The sequence below is a fragment of the Bos taurus genome, chromosome 8 (genome assembly GCF_002263795.3).
Source record: "Bos taurus isolate L1 Dominette 01449 registration number 42190680 breed Hereford chromosome 8, ARS-UCD2.0, whole genome shotgun sequence".
NCBI classification, from domain to species: Eukaryota; Metazoa; Chordata; class Mammalia; order Artiodactyla; family Bovidae; genus Bos; species Bos taurus.
The window spans coordinates 105,350,115-105,377,744 of NC_037335.1; the positions used below are offsets into that span (position 1 = coordinate 105,350,115).

The window sequence follows — 27,630 nt, forward strand, 5'->3', positions numbered from 1 at the left end:
TGGGAGCAAAGTCAAGTTAATCTCCCCGCAGGCTTCCAGCTCACTATCCACATGCAAGCCTCACACAGCATATTTTTATCACTGTTCTATTTGAACAAGCCAGTAACTAATAATTTTAATATACCACTGCTAACTCACTTTAACTTATTTAACACTTGGAAGGGGAAAAAAAAAAACACAACTGTTTTGCCATAAGGGGGAGCTTTTGAGTTCTACAAAGAGGGGGAAAAAAAAAAGAAAAAAAAAAAAAATTACATATATGTCCCAGTTCAAAACAGATCTACAAAGCAGCAAATGGTCAGATCCTTACCTGAGACTTTAACAGTGTCAGAAGGACCTGAATTTCTTAGATGGAAAAAAAGAAAAAGACAAAATGATAGGTGTTTTTTTTTAAATTTTTTATATAAAGCTGAAATAATTTCTAACAAATTTCTAACAAATTTAAAAGTATTCAGGAGTATTCAGAGCCCTAGTTGTGCTGAGTCTACAGCTTCGGGAAAGCAAATGCCTTTTCTAGTTGCTTCTGATGATTCCTTGAGGACTTTGGGACAACATTTGGACTAACTGAAGCCAGCACCGCGGCTCAGGAAAGAGGGGGAGACCTTCACCACTGCATAACTTTAAGGGGATTCCAAGAGGGAAAAGGAGAGGGAAGGCAAGAGAAGGGAAAGAAGAGGGGAAAGAGGGAGAGGGAGAGAGATACGGAGTGGAAGGAGGGAGAGAAGTGAGGGTGAGAAAGGAGAATGAAAGAGGGAGAAAGAGCATTACCAAAAAAAAAAAAAATCTGAGAATCAAGTTTCAAGACTCTTTATGTGCTATAGAGAAGGATGAGGTTGACCAGCAAAGTGCAAAGGGGATCCTGAGAGAAGAGAGATTTTTCTCCCCTCCAGTAGGAAAAAAAATAAAAATAAAAAGATGGGAGGGGGGGTGTGAAGGAGGGGGAAAAAAAAGCAAGCAAAACAAAACAAAAACAGGAATGTGTGTTTTGAGCAGGAATGAGGAGAGCTGGGAGGACCATAAGGGGGTGTGTACAGAATTTCATTAAATTGTTACTTTAAGATTGTCTTCTTAAAAAAAAAAAAAAAAAAAAGGAGGGGGTGGAGAAGCGGAGAGAAGGAGGCAAACGGGAAGGTGGAGGACGGCTGGGTAGCTCGGCCTCTCCAAACTGATTGATTAGTCATGATCCCCGCAGTTTTAACTAGGACTCATTCAATTGGGGAGGTGGAGCGCTCGGGAGCAGATTAGCATACGCTTGTTTACTCATCTTCTGAGGGATTTTTCCCCCCTCTTTCCTTTCATTTTGTGAAGAAGGAGGGAGGGGAGGGGGGACTGGGGGGGGGGAGAAGGGGGTTGTGGCTTGTGTTATAAAGGACGCAAAAAATAAATAAATTAGAGCATCTTTTGGGGGGGAGGGAATTCAGCGGATCAGTGTCTTAGAGGAGCTTTTTTTTTTTTTTTAAGAGCGAGAAATCATATAAAATAAAATGAAATAAAACAAGGAGGAAGGCAACCAGCTGTTAGAGGGGGGAATAAGGCAGATAAAGGAGCGGAGAGAGAAATTAATTGCCAACCAGGAGGAGTTGGGCTGTATTTTTTCAAAGGTGGGGGGAGTGGAGCACACACCTTGAGGAGGAAAGCGAGAAAGAAAAGAAAAAAGCAAGTGGAAGGGGGGGCTCGCCCAAGAAGGGTGAAGAAGCGAAGAAAGTCGAGGCGCCGAGGCTCCTAAAGCTGGCAGCTCCGGGCGGCGGTGCAGGGGCGAAGGGGGGGCGGGGGGGACCGTCGGACATGCGGCTCTGGAGTTGGGTGCTGCGCCTGGGGCTGCTGAGCGCCGCGCTGGGCTGCGGGCTGGCCGAGCGCCCCCGCCGGGCCCGGAGAGACCCGCGGGCCGGCCGCCCCCCGCGCCCCGCCGCCGGCCCGGCCACCTGCGCCACCCGGGCGGCCCGCGGCCGCCGCGCCTCGCCGCCGCCGCCGCCGCCGCCGCCGCCGGGCGGTGCCTGGGAAGCCGTGCGCGTCCCCCGGCGGCGGCAGCAGCGGGAGGCAAGGGGCGCCGCGGAGGAGCCGAGCCCGCCGAGCCGGGCGCTCTATTTCAGCGGGCGAGGCGAGCAGCTGCGCCTGCGAGCCGACCTCGAGCTGCCCCGGGACGCGTTCACGCTGCAAGTGTGGCTGCGAGCAGAGGGGGGCCAGAGCTCTCCGGCGGTGATCACAGGTAGGCAAGGGCTCCCGGGCGGGCGCTGCACCGGCCCCGCGGCCCCAGGGGCGCGCGGGTGCCTGGGCGCGGGTGGCGGGATGGTCGGGGGGCTGGAGGGTGTGTCTGTGCAGGAGCCGCCGCTCAGCTGGCGGCTCAGAGGCTCCAGGACGAGCCGCGAGCCTCACTTTGCCCCATCTGCCGAATGGGCGCGCTCGGAAGGTGTCTCTGCCTAGCCCCTCCGGAAGAACGCAGGGAGCGCTCCCGGCCACCCCAGACCGCAGTTGATGAGGGCTGGTCTCGGGAAGCCTTGTGCACAAGAATCGTGTTTTGGATGTTCAGGTGGACTGTCTCTGTTCGGGATGGTGGGGAGGACGACCCAGTTGGGATGCATGCGAATAGAAGCTAGGGACCATTGATTTCTTTGGCTTTTTAATGGAGATGACCCCCACCCCCACCCCCGCTTTACTTAGCCCAGTTACCCTGAAAGCCTACAAGCTTGTTGTGATCCTCAGGACTTAAAAGTACTTGAAGTGCCCCAAAGTTGCTCTGTACTTGCTGCCTGCCTCTGGGATGAACCCCCTACCCCCAGCCACCCACAGACACGCACGCACACTGCCGTCCCGTGTTCTCTCTTTTCAAGCCCCTTGCCTGTCATTCGGAGCTGGGGTGAGACTTTCCGCCTGCACACCCAGCCAGTCTTCCCGGGACTAGGCTGCGAAACGGGGCACTTTTCTCATTTGGGACTTTTACAAGCCCGTAATGAATTTAGGTTCCCCTCCTCACACCCTCCCCTTTCCATAGCAAAACCCACAGTGAAACCGGACACTTCGCGAGGGTTGCAAACCTTAGAAATCCTCCAGCATCCATTTTCCCCCCTCTTAATGAATCTGTGGCAATGTCTTTAATAAAACTGGGGGGCCGAAAGGGAGGGGGCGGCGCTGGAGGAGAGGAGGAAAGTTTTGCCTCTGCTGGCTGGGAGATTCCCTCCCTGCACAAACAATCTTGCCCCGTCCTCGGATGGCTCAGAGTGAGAGTAGGGGTTCCCCCATCGATGCAGCCAGGAAACGTGTTGGAGGCGTTTTGCGATCCCACCCCCTTACACACACTTTCTTAGAAGGGAGAGAGCTCTGAGTTCTCCGGGCAGTCCGGCTTCTTTCTGTCGTGGCATGGACCTTCTCAAATGTTGCTAACTCTGTCCTATTTACATCAAGCCCATTTCGGGGACCCAAACTCTGCTGCCGTACTAAGTAAGCACATACCGCAAAGCTCCGCTCTCCCGCTACCAAATCCCAAACCGAGAGCTACAAAGTGACTTTCCCCCATGCCTGACGTCATCATATGCTATTTTTTTCTTTTTCTTTCTTTTTTTTTTTTTTGCGTCTCAGGAAGGAGAGGGAAACTGAGCTCATTCAGTTTTAGCCCCCAAGCCCCAGTCAGCCAGAGGGGTTTATAATGTAGAGTAGAGAAGAGACGGTACTCATAACAGTAATGCTGATGCTTATAATTCAGGGCTGTGGTATGTTTACTTCTCTTTCGGAACACAGGAAAAACACAGAGCCTGCTACTTGGAGATTTTTTTTTTTTTTTTTAATGAGTAGATCTGATTTTTTCCTAGTCTATACCTATGGTACAGGGGTTTGGAAACCTTCTCCTCCAGAGTGGAGAGCCCAGGGTTATAGAGGTATCATCAATGAAAAGGTAGTAAATGCACTTTTTCAAAACAAACAAACACGTACATATAGCACCTGAGATTCCACAGGAGCCTGCTTTATAAATGTCTGCAATTCAGACAAGGAGCCCCCTCTTGACACACATACTCTCTTGAGCACTCATTCACTCTCTCACACAAAGATTGTGCAGTAAAATACTTTAATTGGATGGGGGACGTTAGGTTATTATTGCTTGTATAAAATGCCTGGTCCATTTTATGTGTGGAAATAACATTCCTCTCAAAACGAGAAAGAAAAAAAAAAGTCACTGCTGCTGTGTAGCCCCAGAAAGCTCAGAGCTTTTCTCCCTAGGATTCTGGTGGATTTTTTTTCCCCTCCCCTAGTTGAATCTGAGCCAGATTTGACGGTGTGTAAACACCTGGCCTTGAGCCAGAAAAGACTCATTCTGCGTATCCTCCACACGGTACAGGCTGTGGGACTGAAAAGAACCTGCTTCTCCTTGAATTAAAACGCAAACAAACAGAGGTTCTTTGCAGAAACACTTTTGCAGCTCCTTCCTCCGTGTCAGTTCAGGCTGGGAGAGGCAGGGCCGGCTGAGGTGGGCAATTTGGACGAGGGTGTCAAGCCACGTCCTCCCGCAGCGACCTGGGGTGCCTGGTTGGCCACCTGACCTCTGCTGGCGCTCTCTGGCGGGGCGTCGCCACTTTCCTAGGAATCCCTGGTCACCTATCTTGAGAGAGCAGGCATCTCCCAGCAGGGACCTCACTGCTATTTCAGGCAGAGGGTTGCTGCCTCGCTGTCAGGCCAGGCTGCCTTACATCACTCTTTGCTGCAGGATTCAATTGGGTTTCGTAAAGGTCTAATTTTATGGTGCTGTTAACCGGGTCTGTCGTCTGGCAGAGGCAGGCCTCGCCGCTGCTGGGAGGCGGGCCATGCTCCCAGATCCGCCTGGGATGCTATTTCTACCCCGGTTCAAACTTCACTGACACCAGTTCAGACAGGCGCTCAGAGAGGCAGAGAAGAGTGAAGGAGCAGTTTGTTCCTGAAGCTCAGAAAACATGCCTTTTATTTTTTCCAAAAGGGAAGTGGCAGTGGGTGGGGGAGAAAATATATATATATATACACACACACACACACACACATACACATGTCTGTACATATGTGTGTGTGTCGGTTGCTCAGTTGTGTCCAACTCTTTGCAACCCCATGGACTGTAACTCTCCAGGCTCATGTGTCCTTGGGATTTCCCAGGCAAGAATACCAGAGTGGGTTGCCATGCCCTCCTCCAGGGGATCTCCCCAACCCAGGAATTGAACCTGGGTCTCTCATGGTGCAGGCAAATTCTTTATCATCTGATCCACCAGGGAAGCCCACATATATATGTGTGTGAGTATTAATAAAAATGAAAAGGCTTATGCAGGCAAAAGCAGAGCTAAAGTTAGAAAGTGCCTGTGTGCCGGAGTCTCTGAATGGCCCACCCACGGTGGATGGTCTGAGGGTTGAAGAGTCCTTTAAGGCTGTTGTGAAAAGGGTCCTCGGAGGTCCCCCAGGCCTGATCTTGTCTCTTAGGCCAAACAGGGAGATAGATGCAGCCAGGGGAGGGGTCCCCTGTGGCAGGAACTAGGATTTGAGCCTGGTCCTGTCCATTCCCAGGCCTTACCCACTATCCTGCTGAGAAAACCCGTCCGAGAAACACCGTCACCTCCCACCCTTCACAGACCCACCACCCAGCCACTTGGGGCATGGCAATTGGGGTTCCCTTTCAAGTCTGGGGGTGAGGGGGGCTTGTTGACACATCTTTTTGCCTTTATAGCGTACCAGGCAGGATCCAGATCCCTGCCCCTCATCCCCACCTGCCCTCCCCCACCATACCTCTCCAGTTTGACAGAAAGAGAAAGAAGGGGAAGAAAAAGAAAACAAGACTCAATTTGCTCCAAGGAGCAGAGGCCCCGAGCAGCAGTTAATCTTGTTAAAGTTTCTCTGACCTGCTAGATAAGTGAAATGTGGACCCCACAAGTACGGCTACCTCCTCCCGCCCCCATGCCTTAGTGACCCAGAATCCCTGCTCACAAGAAGGAAAGGATTTACCTGAACTCCCTCCAGCACCTCCTCCTGCCATGCTTCTTTCCTTTGTTCTAAATGTTGGACTACTGAGTTGACAGGCTACTGAGAAGAGACCTTTATTTCCGCCCTTCTGCAGCCCGCACTTCCCACAACCCACTCAATCCCAAAAGAGCCTTGGCTCTGTGGACTGAAGATACTTAGTGGCAGGAAGGAAAGTGACTCTTCCTGGGTGCCTCCCAGGTGCCAGGCACTGAGCTAGGTGCTTGCCTTGTGTCTGCCAGTTTCACCCTCACAGCCACCCTGCAAGGTGGGCATTGTCACCTCTGTTTTCCAAATGAGGAAACAAAGTCTCAGAGGGTGGAAGCTACTTAGTCCAAAGTGGACAGAGCCCAGGTATGACCTCGAGCTGCAAGTGTCCGCTTCTTCTTCAGCAGTACTTTTGGAGAGAGAAGGAATGACCCCCTTTCCTTCTTTAGACCTGCTGCGGACAACTCCTTTCTGCCCATCTGTGTGCTAACTGTATTCCTGCAGATGAAATGGGATAAAACGTGAATCTAAATCTCCTTGGAACTCTGGATGTGACTCGCATATCTGGGTGTTTTGGTTTTTGTTTTGTTTTTTTTTTTCTTTTCCCACCAAACTATCTATCAGACAGACGGGGCTTGGGATTTCTGTTGCCAATGACTTCCTGTGTGGTTTGAGTCAGGTCACTTTGTCTTTCTGTCCCTTTGGCTTCCTCTTCTGTAAAACGGGCATAGTGGTGTCAGGATAATGCAGGGAAATAGGCAGGCAGAAAGTACCTGGCACAGAACCAGCTCGTCCTGGGGACTCAGTCAATGGCTGTGAGTGGTAGCTGGATCCAGTAAGTAACCCTCTTGCCTTTCCTAATTCGCCACCTTGCCTTCAGCCCGTTTATGCCATGTTCGGGCTTCCCTGCTGGAGTGGCTGGGGAGTCTGTCTAGAGTAGACAGTGTATCTTGGGGAACAAACAGTTGGGCCCCTTCAGATCCCTTCCTTGCACTTTGATTTCCTCTTCTTTGACCTACTTGGATGACTCCTTGGTGATAAGGGCCAGAGGAGGGCCACCAGCACAGGACCAATGACTAGGAAAGCCAGTTAGCACCCAGAGGGAGAATACACCCTCAGGAACAGAAGCCCGACAGTGGCCACAGTGCATCCCGGTCACAGCTCTGTGGTCACATGCCTCTCACTCCTTCCCCAGACACTCCCCTGACTTTCACGTTGCCCCAGCCAGCACTTCACGTGGACAGATCGGGTGACGGAGGCTGCATCACCCTCGCCCCACTACACCGAGGAGGGCAAACTGGAGGCTAAGAGGTGGAGGGCTCAGGAACGTGGGTTTTGCATGGTCAGCCAGGCATGGACTGTGTCCAGCAGCCCGTGGAGAAAGAGGGAAATTGAGGGCCAGCATCACACGGGGGCTGAGAACTGAACTGTATCCATAAGCTACTCCTCTCAAGGTGGCCTGGGAGGTGATTTGGTTGAGTTGCTCCCATTTCGTATCACTGAAAATCACCAGCTTTTAAAACCTCCTGCTGCCCAGCTGCCTCCCAGGGATTCAGAGGTCGACGGCCTGGCACTGGCCTGGGCAGCGGTGTTTTTTGAAACCTTCTCAGGAGATGTGGAAGGGCCACCACATCAGAAGAACCGCTGATCCTGCTTGATGTCTCCCTGCTCTGCAGGTGGAGAAACTGAGGCCTCGGGCAGGGGTAGGGAGTAGGGCTTCCTGCTTACCCAGCTGGTCGGTGGCAGAGCTTTTAGAGAAGTTCAGCTGTTCCAGTTCTGAATTACCATCAGAAGGGACCCCCTTTCCATTCCCAATTCCACTGTGGTTCCTAGGGGCAGGGTGTGTGTGTGTGTGTGTGTGTGTGTACATTCACACGCACACTGACATTCCATTTTTTTCAAATCTGGTCCTGTATGTGAAGCCACATTCTCACCTTCTGGTACCTCCTTTAAAGAGCAAACACTCCTTCACAAAGGGGATAATACATGGAGTGCCACACATCTGAGTTCAAATGGACCTCTCACCATGCTTGAGCAGTGAGGTGTATTTTTTTTCTGAGGAAAAAGAGGTGGAAGGAGGGAAGGAACCCCAGCTAAGACATTCCCCACTTTGCCCAGGGCTAGTCCTTCCTGAAAGAAGGCAAGTGTTCCTATCATCCCAAATCCCCTCACCTTATGATCACTCTGAAACCAGCGCTGGCTGTAGGGTATCTTAGATGAGAGAGAAGACCCCCAGGGACCCCAGGTAGGAGGACCCCCTATACAAGCAGCCTGAGCCTCATCTACCTATGGCTGGTCCAGGGCTTAAGAATTCAGTAAGTGCCTGCTTCTCCCCTCACCTGCTGCCCCGTCTCTGGAATTTAATTGCCTTTCCCTCAGTGTCTCTTTTATCTTTTTTTCTTGCTGCGCTGAGGACTCTGCTTCATGCCTTGATGCACTTACTAGAAACATTCAACTCAGACCTGACTTGTGGGTCTTGGCCCTTTAGCTCCTTTGAAAACCTGGAACTGAGAGCCAGGAACTCTGGACTCAAGTCCCAGCTTGGCCTCCTCTGAGCTGTGTGACCTGGAGCCTCTGGGGAGAGAGTTGCAGGTGTGGTTACAGTCAACACCCCCATCTCACATGTTGTCACGAGAACCAGGTGAGACAATGGCAGGAGAAGCTCTCGGCTGAGATCAGAATCTAGTCCATAGGTCCACACTGGTTGGAGGATCCAGAAAGTGAGAGATGTGAGTGCTTTGTAAGATCCACGTTGTTCCTGGAAAGGCACCTTTATCATCATTCTTCACACTCCAACAATAAACAGTGATTGAGTTAGCAAACCTTTCCCTATGTGTGACCTCACTGGAATCCTTTGATGTTGGAATTAACAGGTCTGCCTCACTTGCCGTGTGACCCAGACAACTTAACTGCTCCTCTCTGCTTCAGTGTTCTCAGCGTGCGTAGCTGGGTAGCAATGAAACAGGGGCTTTCACACTGGAAATCCTAAGATTTCCACAATCTTAGGAATGCCCTGAGGAGAGGTGATGGACAAGGAAATGGCAACCCACTCCAGTGTTCTTGCCTGGAAAATCCCATGGATGGAGGAGCCTAGTAGGCTGCAGTCCATGGGGTCGCTAAGAGTCAGACTGAGTGACTTCACTTTCACTTTTCACTTTCATGCATTGGAGAAGGAAATGGCAACCCACTCCAGTGTTCTTGCCTGGAAAATCCCAGGGATGGGGGAGCCTGGTGGGCTGCTGTCCATGGGGTCGCACAGAGTCGGACACGACTGAAGTGACTTAGCAGCAGCAGCAGCAGGGAAGAGATGAAGGGAAGCAAACCATTCTGCGTCCTGCACCTTCCCTTCCCCTATACTGCTTGAATTGTGTGATTCTACAAGACTTCCTTTGAAGGACTGTGTGAGTTTCTCAGTGACAGAATTCAAGTGGACACGGGCTGACATTGTTAACTTTGTTAGTCATGATGCCGGTATTGTGATTATACATTTTTAAAGATCTATTCTGTTAGAAATGCGTACTGAAGTATTTATGGATAAAATGACGTTATGTCTATTTTGTTTGTTTAAAGTGTTCCAGGAAAAAAAAAATTAGGATGTTGGGGGGAAGAGGGGTAGATGAAAGAAGATTGGCAGACTGATGATCGCTGAAGCCAGATGACAGAAAACAACGGGCTTCAATGCAGGTTTTGTCTGTCCTCCTGTGCCTGATTGAAGAATTCCATCATAAAAAGTTTAAAAGAGTTGGAGAGCCACAGGAGGAGCTGAAGTCTTAGATCCCTGTGTGATCTGTGAGCTGACAGGTTTCCAACTGCATTTCAGCAACTTGGAGCGGGTTAGGGACTCTCCCAAGGTCACACAGAGAGTAACTGAAAGTCAGGGTGCAGACATGGGAGCTCCCTCGGCCCTTCTGCCTATACACCTGTGAACCCAGGTGACTGGCCGTCCTGGAGAGCTTTCGAGGAAGACAAGAGACAGGAGGGGCAGGTGGAGCCTTGCAGAGCAATTAGAAATGTCCGTGAGGGCATTCCTTGCTGTATGGAACCATCCCCAGCATTGGGAAGCATTTTACATCCTTGGTTTTGTGCATAAGAATCCCCTAGAATCTCCTAATCATTGTGACAGCCCAAAACACACTGTGACCATTCACACACAGGCACGCGCACACACACACACACACACACACACTCATTCACGTTTCCACCTACCCCTGTTTCTTTATTTCTTTATTTATTTTTTGGCTCCTTCTTTCTCTGCATCTCCCATGGCCCTGGAAGCCTTCTAGAACCTTCTAGAGCCCGGTGGGGATGGAGGAGGAGGATAAACTATAGTTGACTAAGAAAGAGCTGACACCCTCAGGAAACGGGAGGAAGGAGCATATGTTTACTGAGGACGTATTTTGTAATGATTGACGGTAGAACTCGAGTCAGGCCACCTGAGTGTGACTGGCTGGTTCTCCAGCCTGCCAGTTGTGTGACCTAGGGCAAGTTACTTAATATCACCAAGCGCCACTTTTCCCCTCCGTGAAATGCGGATGATACTGGCTCCCACTTCATAGGGTTGTTTTGAAGATTAACTGGGCCTCCATGTGGAAAACCCTTAGTAATGGAATCTAGACCACGGGGAAGCACCCAGTAAACACTAACTCGTGTGGGTCTTGTGTGTGTCTGGTCCTTGCTACACGCCATTTCTAATTCTCTCAATAACTCTATAAATTAGACATGTTTATCTCCTTTGGCAGAGCTAGGAATTGCCTTTCCCTCCCTCCCCACTCAGGAAAGGCTTGTTCCTGTCGTCTTCACATAAAACAAAAACTAAAATGAAGGACAAAGAGAATAAACACTTTATCATTTCCTGTCACAGAAGCAGCATGGGCTCATTGTACAGACTCTAAGCAAAGCAGATTAAAAACAAGGAGCAGAGTAGGACATGTCCCTCCCTGCCCAAGTATTCAACAAGTATTCAGTGAGTTTCTTCTGCATGCCAGGCACAGTTTTAGGCTGTCAGTACAAAGCAAGGAACAAAAGAAGATATCTCTGACCTCAGGGAGTTTATATTCTGGAGTCGGGGGTGAGAAGTGAGAAGGAAGAAGAGGCAGAAGACGAATGAGTAAGGAAACTCACCTCATCATGTTGGGTGAATGTTTATGAACATAGACAAAATAGGAAGAGGGAGTTGCGTGGGGCTGGGGTGGCAGGAAGAGGAGGGAGGCAGTGATGAGAAGTCACTCTGGACCAGAGGCCTCAGAGCAGAGGGGGGTTGGCTGGAGGAGGCTGTGGGGTTTGGAGAAGGAAGCACAAGGGGCTAAGGGCAGGGGGTGGAGGGCGGGGGTCAGGTCCAGACCAGCGCAGTCCTCAGCTTGCTGTGTGACTTTGGGTAATGCACTTTCCTTCTTGGGGCCCACTTTCCTCATCCGAACAGTGGGGGTGAGGAGGAGCTCATCCTTGTCTGCCTTTGGCCTAGAGGCCTGTCCAGCAGAAGTCCCCTGGGGCCCCGTGATCCTCACGATCAGTGCTGGCAGTCGTTCCCGTGCTCCTCCTTTTTGAGTGAGGCTTCCTCCACCAGGTGGCGCTTGTGCCCCTCGGGGACTAAGTTTGGCCCACACTGCTCCTCTTTCCCAGCTACCCTCATCCTTGAAAAAGGACATGGCGCCCCTTCTTGCTCAGGTATCACTGGCCGACCCCAACTTAGAATGTGGCTCTCTCATGGACATGTATGCTTTAATGTCTCCTCAAAAAGCCTCCTGTCCACAAGCAGAGTACCGACGGGTAGAATCTGCATCAAAGACTGACTGAAGACATTATGTAGGGAATATTGGTACTTCCCGAGAGCTGGAAGCCATCACATGAATGATATTGCTAATAATAGCTGCTGTAAATATATTTTTTAAAAAACTCGCCAAGTGACCTTTTCAGTGATCACATCTTGGCTTATGGCTAGAATACTCAGGTTTCATAATTTCTTACTGTACAAAAGCCATTCCAGGCAAGTGGCTGGACACTGGCGTAGACCACTGGCCTTTTGGTCATGCTTATCACTTTAATCACATCACTTCATGATTAAAATACTAGAACTCGGGAGTCTGTAGCCATCTGTTAGTCTATTCTCCTTCTGGGAATCCCCAGCACTGTCATCCCCAGATTTTTCTTCCAACAAGAGAAAGAGAATGTTTTCCAGTATTACTTTTCACAAACCCAGGGACCATGGAAGAGTAGGAGAGATGGCCCTGTTTCAGTTTTGGAAAACCTGAGAGGGGTCCCAGGTTCCAGTCCATTTGGAGGAAACAGAGACAGAAACTCTAGGAGGTGCTGGATCACAGCTTGGGATCGAAGTGCGTGGGTCGTTGTTTAGTGGTTCAGTCATGTCCAGCTCTTTTTGTGACCCCTTGGACTGTAGCCCACCGGGCTCCTGTTCATGGGATTTCCCAGGTAAGAATACTGGAGTGCGTTGCCATGTCTTTCCCCAGGGGATCTTCTGAACCCAGGGATCGAACCTGCATCTCCTGCATTGGATGTAGCTTCTTTAGCACTGAGTCATCTGGGAGGCCAAGTATATGGGTGGGGGAGCATAGAACTTGTTACAGATCCCTGATCTGCTGTTTTGCCTTTAAGAGACTGGTGGTCTAACCTGTACCTACCACCTTTGTAGGCAAGAAGCTATTCCTGCATCTGTCCCACATCCACTTCTTCTTAATTCTTTTTGCTCTATAAACAAGAAATACAGCTGAGCAGAATATCACCAGATATGTTTGTAAAGAGGGGTTTATTTCCCCCAATGAAACTGGAGATCTTTTGGCTACAGAGGCTGGTAAGAGTACAGAGAAAGAGCTGATAACAGGCCAATCAGGAACAAGGTGGCCTTGCTCTAAGAGATGCGCAGTACACATAAAATGTAAGGAAGGAAGGCATCCTCTACTCTGGTGAAGAAACATTCCCATAAGTGCAGAGAACCCAGGGGTGTGAGAGTCAGCATCAGAGCCATTTGTTCCCAGGATGAGAAACCAAGGGGTGGTAGAAACAGTGACTTGTCCAAACCAGTGACCATTCAGGGTAAGATCCTCTGTCTTCTGAGTCTTAGGCCAGGGCTAGGTCTGCTTCCCTCCTTGCTTTGCATCCTTCCCTATCAAAGTACCATCTCTCTGCTGAGGAGCATCATTTATCTCCAGATTCTGGTGGACTCTGGACTCACAGATCCAGCTGTCTATTGAAAATGTCAGCCTGCATTTCAAACTCAACATGTCCAAAGCTGAATCCTCTTTCTTCCAAAATTCCTTCTGTCCTCATCTAGTGTCACCTGCCCTAGATATGTCACCCACCAAATGTCAACCCACTCCAGTGTTCTTGCCTGGAGAATCCCAGGGACGGGGGAGCCTGGTGGGCTGCCGTCTCTGGGGTTGCACAGAGTCGGACACGACTGAAGCGACTTAGCAGCAGAAGCATATTTATCCTGTCTGTCCTGCCTTTTTAACATGTTTATAGCCAACCTTCCTTCCCCTTTCTTAGCTTAGGCTTTCTTCATCTCTTGCTTTGACTCTTCCCTTAGAATTGTAAGTGCCCACTTCTCTGAGCCTCAACTCCAACACCTCCTTCAACCTGTCCTTCAGCTTTCCGCAGTCAAATCTTGCTACAGTGCTAATCTGCCTCTACTACCTCTAGCTAGAGGCCCTTCAATAGCACTGCAGTTATTTACAGTCCCCCAGATAAATGCCATAGGCTTTTCCCCATCATTTTCTTTACTTGACATACCTCCTAGATCCCCTAGATCCTTGACATACCTTTCTATCCCCACATAGAAATGTTGCAGGCACCGTGTTGCAGAGCGCTTAAGCATCTAGAGGATTCTGCTCAATGTTCCTCTTCTGGGAAACCCTTTCTGACTCTTCCCCAAATACCGCTTGTTTGCCACCTCTCTTATGCATCTGTCTCGATATGCTCTGCACACATTTATCAAAACACCTGGAATTCTTTATCACGTTTTATCCTGTGCAAATTAGGGGTCCTCTCAGCTTCTCTACTGCCTGGCCGCACGCCTCGCTTATAAGGAAATACAGAGATTTTTTTGTTTAATGAATGCATGAGTGGATAAAGGAACCAGCTACACTTCTAATGATTCTGGGAGAAAGAGCTTGGGAACCTCAGGCATGTTGCATTACGTAACCAAAACACATGACCTGGCCCGTGCGTCACACTCAGAAACATTACACAGTGGTTAATTCTATTTCCCCTTGAGCAAAGAAGTCAGAAGGGAAAAGAAAAGATAATCTGGCCTTCCCAAACACGGGGTGGGGGAGGGACAGTGTAGTCGACGCCTCCTCAACTCACATCTCGGCCTTTCTAATCCAAGCCCCAGATTAACCTTGGTCTTTCCCACTCTGTCCTTTGCCCATTTGCGAAGCGTTTGTTTTGTGTGTGCACAGCAGCACATAATCCCAAGCTTTGCTGTCTTCTCCGGTTTCCACCCTGGTCCCCCCTCGCAGGTCCTTGCTGGGCCTCGGGTGTCCTAGCTGTCATATCTGTTGCCTGGGTTTTCCCTCCTTTGTGATTGGCGGGCCTCCCGTCGGCTGGCCTTGATCTTGTGAGCCCTTGGGGTGACCTTGGGGTCTGGAATCCTCTATCCGCTGTTTATATACCCTTGAGGGAGGAGACGCATTCTCAGCGGTAATAACAGTAATAAAAGCCGCCAGCTCATAACGAGCACTGACTGTGTGCTGGCCCTGTGCCGAGGGCTGCACACCGGACCCTCGGAGTTTGGTTTAGAAAGTGACATGATTTGCTGAAGGCCTCACGGCTTAAGGGTCGTGGAACTGGAGCTGAGGCCAGTTTAATTTTCTCTCTATCCATAGGGCCTAGTGCATTGTTTGGAATACAGTAACTGTTCAGTAAATGTTCCGTGAAAGGATGAATATATGTGAATGCTATATAGATGGCTGCCTAGCTGGCTGGCTGGATGGATGAGGCTACCCCCAGTGGCTAATGCAACCATCTACAGAGACTAAAGAGAAGGACAAAAGAGAAGGAATAGAGGGAGAGAGAGATGGAAGAAAAACTGGAATGAACATTATAAGACTTTAAAGAGATTGGCTAAGAAATCTCTTTGTTGTTCAGAATATATTTTATTTGCCAGTAACTTTTGAACAAAAAGGCCACTGATGTCTACCAGAGCATTTCCCACTTTTACATAGTCTACCAGGAGCTAATAAACTTTCAAAGATTCGCTCTGCCAAACATGTTTCTGGATTCCTCTTTTGGGAATCAGGCTTCCTTGATAGCTCAGCTGGTAAAGAATCCGCATGCAACGCAGGAGACCCCGATTCGATTCCTGGGTTAGGAAGATCTGCTGGAGAAGGGATAGGCTATCCACTGCAGTATTCTGACCTGGAGAATTCCACCGACTATAGTCCATGGGATCGCAAAGAATCAGACATGACTGAGCCCCTTTCACTTTTGGGAATCAGGGCCTGAGAAATGTTCCCCCAGGAACATGCTCAGCAGAGACGGCGACCCTCTCACCATCTGAGGAGGGACCTGATACATTCAGAGCCAGTTTGGGCCCGATGTAGGTGGTATGCTGTGAGAACCAGGGGTTCTGAGCAGAAGAACGACTCTGGAGTAACGAGGCTGGTTTGTGATGTGCTCTCATTGAAGCTGATTAAGCCTCTGTAGAGCCAGTAGTGAGTTCACAGGATTACTCCTTTACAAAAAACCCCACTGGGCTGATTAGAGCTGATCTGCTAGCAGCAAATATGATATCTTGTTCTTCCCTTTCCCAAGACAATAGAGTCTGCTTTATAAAATCTGCTCGGTTTTTAGATGAAGAAACGGAGATCTAGGCAAGTTAACTTGTTAAACTGAGTTGAGTGAGGTTAAGCGCACAAACTGGTAGCAAAATTGAAACTGGAACTGGGATCTCGTGACTCCCAGATCAGTGCTTTTTCCACCAGACACTTTGTTTTCCTTTACAGTGTCAGATGATGGATACATCTGTGGGTTCACGTTAGTGAGCTTATTAGAAATGTCATACAGCTGTTTATTAACTTAAGTATTTCTTACATGCCAAACCTCTGTCCTAGACATTCTGCAAAGTTGAATGGGAAATGGCAGTTTATTCAGAGAGGTAAGCTTCCCTTCTTTTCTTCCTTCCTTCCATCCATCCACACATCTATTTGGTTACTGAGCAACCTTTACGTCTTTGCGTCTTACACACCGAGCTAGGAGATGCAGATTAAAAAGAACAGGGCACAGTTCCATCCCTTGGGGAACTCCCAGTCCTGGTGGCGGAAGCAGACTGGTAAACAGCTACATGACATCATGGTAACTGCTATAACTAAGCAATTAATAGAGTCCTGGAAAAGCTCAGAAGCAGAAAAACTGTGTTGTTGCACATCTATGTTTGTTATGGGGGCTAGAAAGTACTCTGAGATTTGGGGGGCTGAAAAAGGTCCCTTCCCCCTAGAAGGGCTGGGGATTCGTGAAGTAAGTGGAGTGCGTGTGGAATGTGCGCCTTGCCCTGCATAAGGATGTGTACCATGCATGACGTTTTAAGCGTTGAACTGTAAGTCAAAGTAGAACAGTAAACACTCTTTGATTCATGTCTCCGCTAAGGACATTGACCTAGAGTAGCTTTTAGGAATATGACACTAGGAAATGATTCGACGATTCAGTCTATCACCACCCGAATCAAACGCAACAGCTCCATACTGCGTTTGTCATGCTCTTGTGATGCCTTCGTACTTGTCTTTCTCCACTTGTTTCCAGGCTCCATCTGAGCGGAGACCATTTCTGTCGTTATCGCTGCTTTATTCCTACCTGTCACACAGCGCCAGCCATGCTGGTGCTGCTCAGTCAACTTTGTGAAATGAATTGGAGATGGCTCCGCATAAGGGAGAAAAGAGGACGTCTGAAAGGAAAGGTGCTTTGAGAAATGATGATGAGCCTTCAGAAGGGCCAGGCAATGAGAGCAAACGTGTTTGTGAATGACAGCCATTCGACACGGCTCTGGTTCCTCTGAGCTGACCCAATCCCTGTATATATTCCTGCCACCTTTCCCCTGTTACTAAGCCTCCTTTCTTTCTGTTGAGCCAGTATATCATTCTATTGGCTTTCAGTCCTTCTCCCCCAGGCTTTCTCTCAGTTTCTCCTATCCTGTCCCTGGAGAGAGCTGCTAAAGAACCAGCTGCAATGGTGAGGACATGCTCTGCAAGCCTCCCCTGTGCCCTGGAGACCTCCCAGAGGATGTGAACGCAGCGTGAGGGCGAGAAGCATGCCTGCCATCTCAGCACACCTTCCCAGGGCTGGCACATTGCTGGGGTTTGGCAGATACATGAATGGACTTCTGGATGCATGAATGCCATAAATTTGCAGCACTTCTGATCTGGTCTCTTCAGTTCACAGGTGGAGAGAATCTGATGGCCAGAGGAGGCAGGGAAAAGATTCCAAGTTCTGCTCCAACTCAGAGACAGAGAAGGACAGGAGTCCAGTTCTCCTGACCATTGTTCTATCTAGTCATATTTTTCTGGGATTTGAGCCCAGCTCACTTGAACTTGGTCATAGAGATTTTAGATCATTGATTCCTATAGTTGAGTAGGACCCAAACTATCCTTTTATAGCTGGGAAATCTAAAGTCCCAAGAATGGGAGAGGTTAAACCACACACCAGAGCTTCCCCAAAACCCTCTATGCATCTCCATAGAGTCAATAAAAATGTAGTATGTGCCCAATACTCTTAGAGGTGCAATGCTTAAAGACAGAACAGTTCCCTGCCCTCGTGGACTTAGTATTCTTGTGAGGAGAGAAAGACCATACATAGGGAATCAGTTGTAAGGGCTTATACAGTGACAAGCAATGAAAATGGATGCTGTGGAGAATGACCAGAGTAGAAGGACATCGATGCAGGTGGCCAAGCTGAAGCTTGAATGACAGATGAGGAGGAACAAGCTGTATGAAAAGACAAATAGAGTTCCAGAGAGAAAAAGAAAGAGACAGAAGAGCTAGTGCACAGAGCTTGAGGCAGGACAAAGAAGATTTAGCAGGTTGAAGAAGCAGATAGTCAAGCCATTACGAGACCTATGTTTCTGAAGCTAAAGGTAGCCCAGGTTGTGGAATGTGGATTTTGATCTAGATGAACTAGAAAGTTATCAGAGTTTCAACCAAGGAAGTTACAAGGTCTGGTGTTTGTTTTCCAAAGATCAGTTTGACCTCTATGTGGAAAATGAATCATACGAGACCAAGAGTAGAATGTCGGATTATACCACTGTCGTGGTGTGAATTCACTAGTGATGTTATTGCTTAGTTCATTGTTTAGTTATTACTTAATATTTTGGTGAATATCATTACCACTTGTTTCCTTGCTAATACCAGTACCAACTAAAATATCTGAATAGCACTAATATTTTAAACCAATAGGGGGAAGAGGGGTTCCTTGCATTTTGCTCCAGGAGGACTTGAAGACACTTGTCCTCAAGACATTTTCTGTAGAACTTTGAGACTGTGCCCATTGTTCTGGAGAGTGGGTTGAAAGTTTTCGTCACTTTCTAAAAGGGGTCTATGGCCCCCAAATGATGACTTAAATGCCTAAAAGAAGGAGACCTAAGGGGTCATTTCCTGAAGCCTGGTCCCAGCTCTCAAATCTGAACACTCTAGGAGATCTGTGAAAATGAGAATGTTGATGCTGAGTTGTCATATCAGACTGAGGAATTGCACTTTCCTTCATCTGTACCCTTGTTGGAGTAAATAGTATTGGGGACTTTTTTTCCCTCTGAGGAGAAGTTCGTTTATTCCTTAGAAATATAATCTACAACTTTGTTTATTCAAACTCTGTTCTCTGAGTTTCTCTGAGTTTTAAACTAGGCAAGTTCACTTCCAAAGTGGCCTGAGGTGGTCCTTATCGTAATTATTCACTGTGGACTTTACCCAGGAATCTGTGAATCCAAATATCCATCTACTCTTCCATCCATCCAGGCATCACCCAACATCCACCCACCTACCTCCTTCCCTCCCTCCCGCCCTCCCTTCATCCCTCCTCCATACATTGATCTTTCCACCCTTCCATCAGTCCATGCCCTCACCAATGTATCCTTCCATCCATGTAGCCTATTTACCAGGCTCTCTGCTTCCCTGGTGACTCACATAGTAAAGCGTCTGCCTGCAGTGTGGGAGACCTGGGTTCCATCTCTGGGTTGGGAACATCCCTAGGGGAAGGGAATGTCTACCCACTCCAGCATTCTTGCCTGGAGAATTCCATGGACAGAGGAGCCTGGCAGGCTACAGTCCATGGGGCCAAAAAGAGTCAGACACAACTGAGTGACTAACACTTTCACTGTTTTCACTTTTCTCATGCTAGAGCTAGGACAAGAGTTGCTGCTGCTGCTGCTAAGTCAATTCAGTCGTGTCCGACTCCGTGCGATCCCAGAGACGGCAGCCCACCAGGCTCCCCCATCCCTGGGATTCTCCAGGCAAGAACACTGGAGTGGGTTGCCATTTCCTTCTCCAATGCATGAAAGTGAAAAGTGAAAGTGAAGTCGCTCAGTCGTGTCCGACTCCTAGTGACTCCATGGACTGCAACCCACCAGGCTCCTCCATCCATGGGATTTTCCAGGCAAGAGTACTGGAGTGGGTTGCCATTGCCTTCTCCGAGGACAAGAGTTAGGAGATTCCAGTTCTTGTCCTCACACCACTGTGAGTCCTTGACAAAAATCTGAGAAACCTCCACTGAACCGTTCACTTCTACTAGAGCACAGTTAGAAAATCTCACTTCAGAAGTTGAAAACTACTTTGAAAAAAAATTCAAGTGCTTGTCCTGCTTAGTGACATGGTTTTAAGTATTCCCAGCAGTGCTCTGGATCCGGGTCTAGATGAATGGAGGCCCCTTTATCAACTCCAATATTTTAGATCAATAACGGCTTCTACCTTGGGTCAGCAGGTGGTGGGAACCCAGTAGAGAATGTGAAATCGAGGCAGGGCTGGTGGGGAAAGGGCTGGCTGCATAGAGTGGGCAGAGAAGGGAGCTGATGGTCACTTAGCTTCTGGGACTGTCTTTTGCCCCCAAGACTTCACAATCCGTGTGTTCGCCTGGATGCATGATGTTGGAGGAAGCCCTCGTGGCATGAAGTTGTTTCAGTTTCCGAAGCATTTTCGACATGTACCTATCATATTCCCACTCGCCTTGTAAAACAAGCATTTTCATTTAATACAGTGAGGTCTTTGTATTCTCAACAACAAACACATGGTCTAAGGCTCGCGGACACAACCTGCCTTTTTCTTCAACACTCTCCGCTACCCACCCCCACCCCCACCAGACTCTGTCTGCCCTTACAAAGCCCAGCATCAGCAGAATATCTGTTTACAAACAAGGGCTCCTAGAGAACAGTATCAGAAGCTCGAACAATCCTCTAGAACACTCCCCCAGCTCTGCCCTTGGAATCCCTGTGAGCGGTGTGTGTCACTGGCAGCCGCTTTCGTGGAAGGCTTTCTGCCTTTCCATCTTTCCATCTGCCTTCCTCTGTCTTCTTCCACTTATTCATTAAAACCGTGAGGGTCCTGGACTGAAGAGGCAGTTGGATGTGGGCTTGGGATATCTGGAAAATAGAGCCCGACAGGGAGTGGCTAGAGAACAGCGACACAGACCCACACACATCCCGCTTGCCGTGTCATCTGAAGCAGAAGCTGATTGAAGAAGGATTATTCATTGAGTGGATGTAACAGTCACACGGTGATCACGCAGCTCTAGATCATTTTTCTAGTGTTAGCAGCAGCCGAAGCGATTCTTTTGTTACTCTCTCAAACTTGAGTCTACTGTAGCTCCCTATTACCTACACATGGTAAGGATAATAGCTAACATATTTAGCACGTAATAGTGCCAGACGCTGTTCTGAGGACTTTGCGTGTATTAACTCTTTAATCTTCACAAGGACCCTCTGAAATAGATACTCTTATAACCCCAGTATTCCAGATTGAGAGAGCTGAGGGGTATGGGAAAGTTAAGTGACTTCCCGAAGGTCAAGTACTATATAGAATTAGTCCCAGAGTTCACTACATCCCACTACAAACCCTCTAGGTCAGGCTAGAATTCCTTAGCATCACATTCAACTTCCTCCGCAAGCATTATTTTCTACCATAACATTTCCTAGTTCCTCATATCAGGGATCCTCAACCTCAGCACAGTGGAGATATTGGAAAGGGTGATTCTCTGTTGTGGGAGTTTGTCCCAGGCACTCTAGGATGCTTAGCAGCATCCCTGGCCTCTGCCCACAAGAAGCAGAAGCAGCCTCCCTTCCCTAGCTGCGTTGATCAAAAATGTCTATAGGAACATTACCACATGTTCACTGGTTGAGAACTGTTGTCTTACGTGGACTCGTCTGATGAAACAGAATTATCTGGTGTTCATAGAACACTACTGCCACCCCCATGCTTTTTCAGGTTTTGAAATTTTTTTAATGTATTGGAGTATAGTTGCTTTACAATGTTGTGTTGGCTTCTGCTGTATAGCAAAGTGAATCACTTATACATGTACCCCCTCTGTTTTAAATAGTAGATTGCCTTCCCACTTAGGTCACCACAGAGCACTGAGTAGAGTTCCCTGTGCTGTACAGTCGGTTCTCATCAGTTATCTGTTTTATACGTAGGCCCTGGGTCAGGAAGATCCCCTGGAAGAGGGCATGGCAGCCCACTCCAGTATTCTTGCCTGGAGAGATCCATGGACAGAGGAGCCTGGCGGGCTACAGTCAATAGGGTCGCAAAGAGTCGGACACGACTGAGCGACTAACACTTTTACTTTTCACATTATACATGTTAGTGTTTATACGTCAATTCCAGTCTCCCAATTCATCCCACTCCCCTCTCCCCCTTGGTATCCATAAATTCATTCTCTACATCTGTGTCTCTGTTTCTGCTTTGCAAGTAAGTTCATCTGTAACATTTCTCTAGGTTCCTCGTATAAGCGATGTTATACTATTTGTTTTTCTCTTCCTGACTTACTTCACTCTGGTTGACAGTCTGCAGGTTCTATCCACATCTCTGGAGATGGCACGGTTTTGCTGCTTTTATGGCTGAATAGTATTCCACTGTATATATATATATATATATATATATATACATACATACACCATATCTTTATCCACTCCTCTATTATGGACATTTAGGTTGCTTCCATGCCCTGGCTATTGTAAATATTGCTGTAATCAACATTTGGACGCATGGATCTTTTTGGATTATGGTTTCCTCCAGGTATCTGCCCAGGAGTGGGATCGCAGGGTCGTATGGCAGCTCTATTTTTAGTTTTGTAAGGAAACTTCACACCATTCTCCATAGTGGCTGCACCAGTTTACATTCCCACCAACCGTGGAGGAGGTTCCCTTCTCTCCACATCCTCTCTAGCATTTACTTCTTTCACATTTGGTTTCCCCTTTGACCTTGCAGGGTCCTTGGCCTCCTCCCCTCAGTCTTTTCTCTACTCCAGAGTCTTTGAGTTCCTCAGCACCTTTTACAGCTAGAGAGGAAACACTAGCCTGTCTGTGTTATTGATCTGCTTATTTTTATGCTTTTTTGTTTAAAAAAAAAAAAGATCACCTATTTCAAACCTTCTGTTTAAAAATCCACTAAAGATTCCACAGGCGCCTGAATTAAAAGCTCAGTTCATTTCATACATTCAGTGATTATACATTGGCTCTAATCTGTTTCAGGTCCCAGGCTAAGTACTCAGAGTATGAAGTCCCAGGTGATACAACATGCACCTCAAGAGTGTGTGTGATGGATGATCAGATAGGGAACAACTCAGAGATTCAACTCCCCACCCTCTCCTAGTTCAGTAAATGAGAGGACCAAGCCCCAGAAGGTAGATGATATTTGATCAAGGTCAGCTAGAGAGCAAGCTCAAAGCTGAGCTAGATCATTCTCCACCTAGTGGAATAAAATTTAAATTCTGAAGTCCTAGTGAACAATTAAATACCACTTACCCATCTGGAGTTTTAAAGAGTTCTTTTGAGTTGAGTCATAATTTATGATTTTTTAGTGGATATTTAAACAATAGAAAACTCATATTTGAAAAGTGTATCAGCCCTCTTTTCAAAATTTTTGCTTACATCCCATGCCTTTCATTATAAGTCTTTAAGGCTGAAGGGCTCGGGATTGCAATGGACAGGGTGTCCGGAGAAAGGAGCCCTGGTTCTTTCAGCTCTGTGACTCTATCAGTAATAGCATCATGAAATCCCTAGCTGATGATCCCTACCCCGATGAACTGTTTCTGAAAACCCACCAAAGAGTCCCTATTGTCTATGGAATAAACTTCAAATCTCTTCACCTGGCGTTCACCACCCTGCACAATCTAGCTATGCCATTTCCCTCTACGAGCTCCCTCAGTGCCATCAAAAGCAGATGTCTTCTCCATCTCCAGAGTCGCCTTCCAGTGACCACAGCTCTTGACTGCTAGAAAGCTGGTCTGCCCAGCCTCCCACCCCCTACCCCTCCTCTCCCACCAAATTCCTCGTGCAAGCTTAGTTATGTCATTCATCCAAGGAAACTTCCCGGAGCCTTCTTGTCTGAATCAAGTGTTCCCTCCGCTGAGCTCTTTGGCTTATACCTCCACTAGAACTTACTCTATTATGCTTTATTTAGTTATAATTAAAAACTCTCCTTTGTCCTCATGTGGTCAGCTTTCCCCTGACTGGCCAACATAATTCAGAACTTAGGAACGTGAGCCCTCGAGACCGATTGTTTGGGTTTGAACCCCACCTCTGTCATTTGCCAGCGAATTACTCCGGCTTGGGCTTGCCGGAGCGTCAGTTCTCTCATCTGTAAGTGGAGGAAACAGTGCTGGGGTATGGTGAAGGGAACCTGAGCTACTCCTCTCAAGGAGCCACGCACGGTGCCTGGCACACGGCGCGTGCTCGACAAACATCCAGTCCCACTGCCCCCACCCCGACCCCCGCTTTGGGGAGTGATTCCAGATGCCCCAGCCCAGCAAAGCAGGGATCTGCCTGTCTGGCCACATCCCTTTCTCGTCTCTGGTTGCCTTCTCACTCCCCGAAAGGATCGCCCCTAGCTATGCGCGCCAGGGTGAGGCGACAGCAGGCTCGCCCCAGAGGAGCTTTTGTGTCCAGAACGCAGCCCACACTGTCTAGCGTGTGTTTTCACATACCTTGTTGTGGGCCTCCGCCGGTTAGGAAAGTCACATCACTGGCCTCGTCGTGTGGGAATCCACTGTATCCCTCCGAGCTCCCTGGATTGGCAGGCAGCAGGCACTCAATGCCTCCTCCAATGCTATTCTGTGGATGAAGACCCGTCTACTTCGAGATGGACCCAAGGCTGACTCATCCATTAGCTGCAGTTGACACAATGCCTGAGGTCCACAGCACTTTTAAAAGGCCCATAAAAATGGCTTAATTTTTTTTTAATCAGAAGAAAAAAGCTAGTATAATAATACATATATGATAATGAAACCACCCTTCATTATATATATTTAAATATGTAATATAAAGATTTATATAATCTTTATATATATATACCCTTTACACCCTTCATATGTATATATAAAGATTATTACATCTTTATACCAATGCAGTCATAAAATATATATATTTAGGGAGAAAGAAAAAGCCTCCAGGGTCCATGAAAGTCATGATGCCACCCCAGATGGAATTTGCAGCAGATCAATAGTACCTTAGTGGCAAATCAGGACACAAGTTCATGTCTCATCACTCCCAATTTAGAAATCTCCCTACATTTGAAGAAAAGCCCCAGAAGCGATTTCGCCAGGATCTTCTTTCAGAGTTGAGAAAAGGAGGCCAGAGAAAGCACGACTTGCCTCGGGTCACACAGCTTAGTCGCACAGCAAGCGTCTTTCCTGACCTCTGGTTGCTCTTCTCAGTATTTTACGCAATCAACCTAGTGCCCACCAATGCCAACCTCCTACTCGATGGATAGACATTTGAGGCCCTGGAGACAGAGGGGCTTACTCATTGTCACCAGGATGCCTGCCCTGCCTCCAAGTCAGGACTCTTACTCCAGTACTACAAAGATGAGTCCAAACCTCAGAATCCTCCAGTTGAGTCTCTTCACAGGTATTGGGTTTTTATTTCATTTGTTCATTCATTCATTCATTCACTTGCTCATTCATCTGTTCAACAAATGTTGATTGAGTACTTAGGTCCTCAGCAGCCTCCTAAGGCTCTAAATGCAGAGATGTAAAGAGATGTATACTCTTTACCTTCTCAGAGCCTCATTTTCCCCATTTGTGTGAATTGTGAACATAATGTCTTAGAGAGTTCTTGGGAGAAGTGAATGAAGTAATTAAGGTCCTTTGTACACGTTAAAACTTCAAGGAGTCTTAAGAATGCTTCTTGTCTTGTTATCACCGACAGACTGTGTAATTAACATAAGGAACAGTAAAACGTTGAGTATATGAGAAAATAAGTATTAAGTAAAAAATAATTTCTGCTTATATTTAGCCATAGAAAACTTAAGGCATTGGCTAAGCATCTGGCTTTGGAATCAGAGAGCTGGCACCGAATCCTGTTTGTGTTGTTGTTGACCTGTGCCCAGTCAGTCCAACTCTGAGCTTCAGTTTCCTTACCCATAAGCTGGGACTAAGAGAACTTATCCCGTAGAGTAGGTATAGTAATTCAGTGAGATGATACACATAAAGGTCTGGTCTTGTACATGGCGCACCATCAGTGGTGGCTCTGTTTGTTTCTCAGGAGGCTCATGCGGCTTGGAGAGCCATTAGAACAAGTCAGATCCTAGGGATAATGGAAGGAGGCAGACGTGGTGATAATAGATCTTCCTAATTGCATAGTATCAACTCTTATTGTATCTGTGTTGCCTTAACAGAAGGACTGGCACTAGCGTTAAGGATCAGCAGGTCTCTCAGCAGAGGGTGTATCTTCATATTTGAACGTCCAGCCGGGGCCCGATACAGTGGATGCCTGGTGACTGTGTGTTGAAGGAACTGGTGAATGGACAGATTAATAAATCAGAAAGGACTTGAGGATGTTGATTTAGGCAAAAGAAGAGCCAAGGATAACACAGAGAAAAGCCTCAGACAGCTCTAGGGCTCCCTTGGGTAAAGCGCACTGAATAACTCTGTGGGTTCCTGCAGCCCAGATCCCGCACCACTGTGTGGAGAGGAAAGGGGAGGATTCTGGCTCACTCTGCGTGAGCACTGGGCTTCCCAGGCGGTGCTAGTAGTCAAGAATCCACTTGCTCATCCGCTTGCTAATGCTTCTCCCTGGGTGGAATAAGAAGTGGGAATCCACTCCAGTATTCTTGCCTGGGAAATCCCATGGACAAAGGGGTCTGGTGGGCTACAATCCATGGGGTTGAAATGAGTCAGACACGACAGAGCGTACTGGTGAGCACCGAGAAATGCCCCAAGGTGCAAAGGCCTTGTTCTTCAGGGGTTCAGAAGTTGTCTGATTCTGGAGATACACGGTCACTTGTAGAGATGTACAGGTGATTCAGACAGGAGGTTGGGTGTTAAAGGTTGTTGAATGATTGTTGAGGGAGCCTCCAGTCCTGACTGTGCCTGATTCTGTGAATGTGAAGGGTGAGCTTGGGGCTTCTGTGAAGAGTGTGGGTGGCGGGGGGCTTTGGCTTGAGGGTTTTCTGAGACGCAATGTGATTATCTCTGAAGTTAGTGGATCTTCATCAAAAAGACCAAAGGTCAGCGCTCTTCTGTGGGGCAGCTCTAGTGTCAGCACCCGCATCCACGGGGGGCAACTTCTAAGGGTGAACAAAGGAAAACATGTAGCTCCTCCTCCTCCTCCTCCCTTCCCCTCCTCTTCCTCCTGACTCCTCTTCCCCTCCTCTTCCTCCTGACTCCTCTTCCCCTCCTCTTCATCCTGACTCCTCTCTTCCCCTCCTCTTCATCCGGACTCCTCTCTTCCCCTCCTCTTCATCCTGACTCCTCTTCCCCTCCTCTTCATCCTGACTCCTCTTCCCCTCCTCTTCATCCGGACTCCTCTCTTCCCCTCCTCTTCATCCTGACTCCTCTTCCCCTCCTCTTCATCCTGACTCCTCTTCATCCGGACTCCTCTTCCCCTCCTCTTCATCCTGACTCCTCTCTTCCTCTCCTCTTCATCCTGACTCCTCTCTTCCCCTCCTCTTCATCCGGACTCCTCTCTTCCCCTCCTCTTCATCCTGACTCCTCTTCCCCTCCTCTTCATCCTGACTCCTCTCTTCCCCTCCTCTTCCTCCTGACTCCTCTTCCCCTCCTCTTCATCCGGACTCCTCTTCCCCTCCTCTTCATCCTGACTCCTCTTCCCCTCCTCTTCATCCTGACTCCTCTCTTCCCCTCCTCTTCCTCCTGACTCCTCTTCCCCTCCTCTTCATCCGGACTCCTCTTCCCCTCCTCTTCATCCTGACTCCTCTTCCCCTCCTCTTCATCCTGACTCCTCTTCCCCTCCTCTTCATCCTGACTCCTCTTCATCCGGACTCCTCTTCCCCTCCTCTTCATCCTGACTCCTCTCTTCCCCTCCTCTTCATCCTGACTCCTCTCTTCCCCTCCTCTTCATCCTGACTCCTCTTCCCCTCCTCTTCATCCTGACTCCTCTTCATCCGGACTCCTCTTCCCCTCCTCTTCATCCTGACTCCTCTTCCCCTCCTCTTCATCTGGACTCCTCTTCCCCTCCTCTTCATCCTGACTCCTCTTCCCCTCCAACCCTGCCTCCCTCTCTTTCTTCCTTATCGTCTTCTC

General features: G+C 48.3%; 1 protein-coding gene across 1 annotated transcript in view; it reads left to right on the forward strand.

The window, feature by feature from the left end:
* The first annotated feature begins 1,360 nt into the window (after nucleotides 1–1,360).
* PAPPA (pappalysin 1) overlaps nucleotides 1,361–27,630 on the forward strand; it is a 266,669-nt gene continuing 240,399 nt past the window's right edge. Inside the window, exon 1 of the mRNA XM_024996354.2 lies at nucleotides 1,361–2,206. Coding sequence (XP_024852122.1) covers nucleotides 1,786–2,206 — 421 coding nt within the window. The 5' untranslated portion in view covers nucleotides 1,361–1,785. The remainder of the gene's footprint in view (nucleotides 2,207–27,630) is intronic.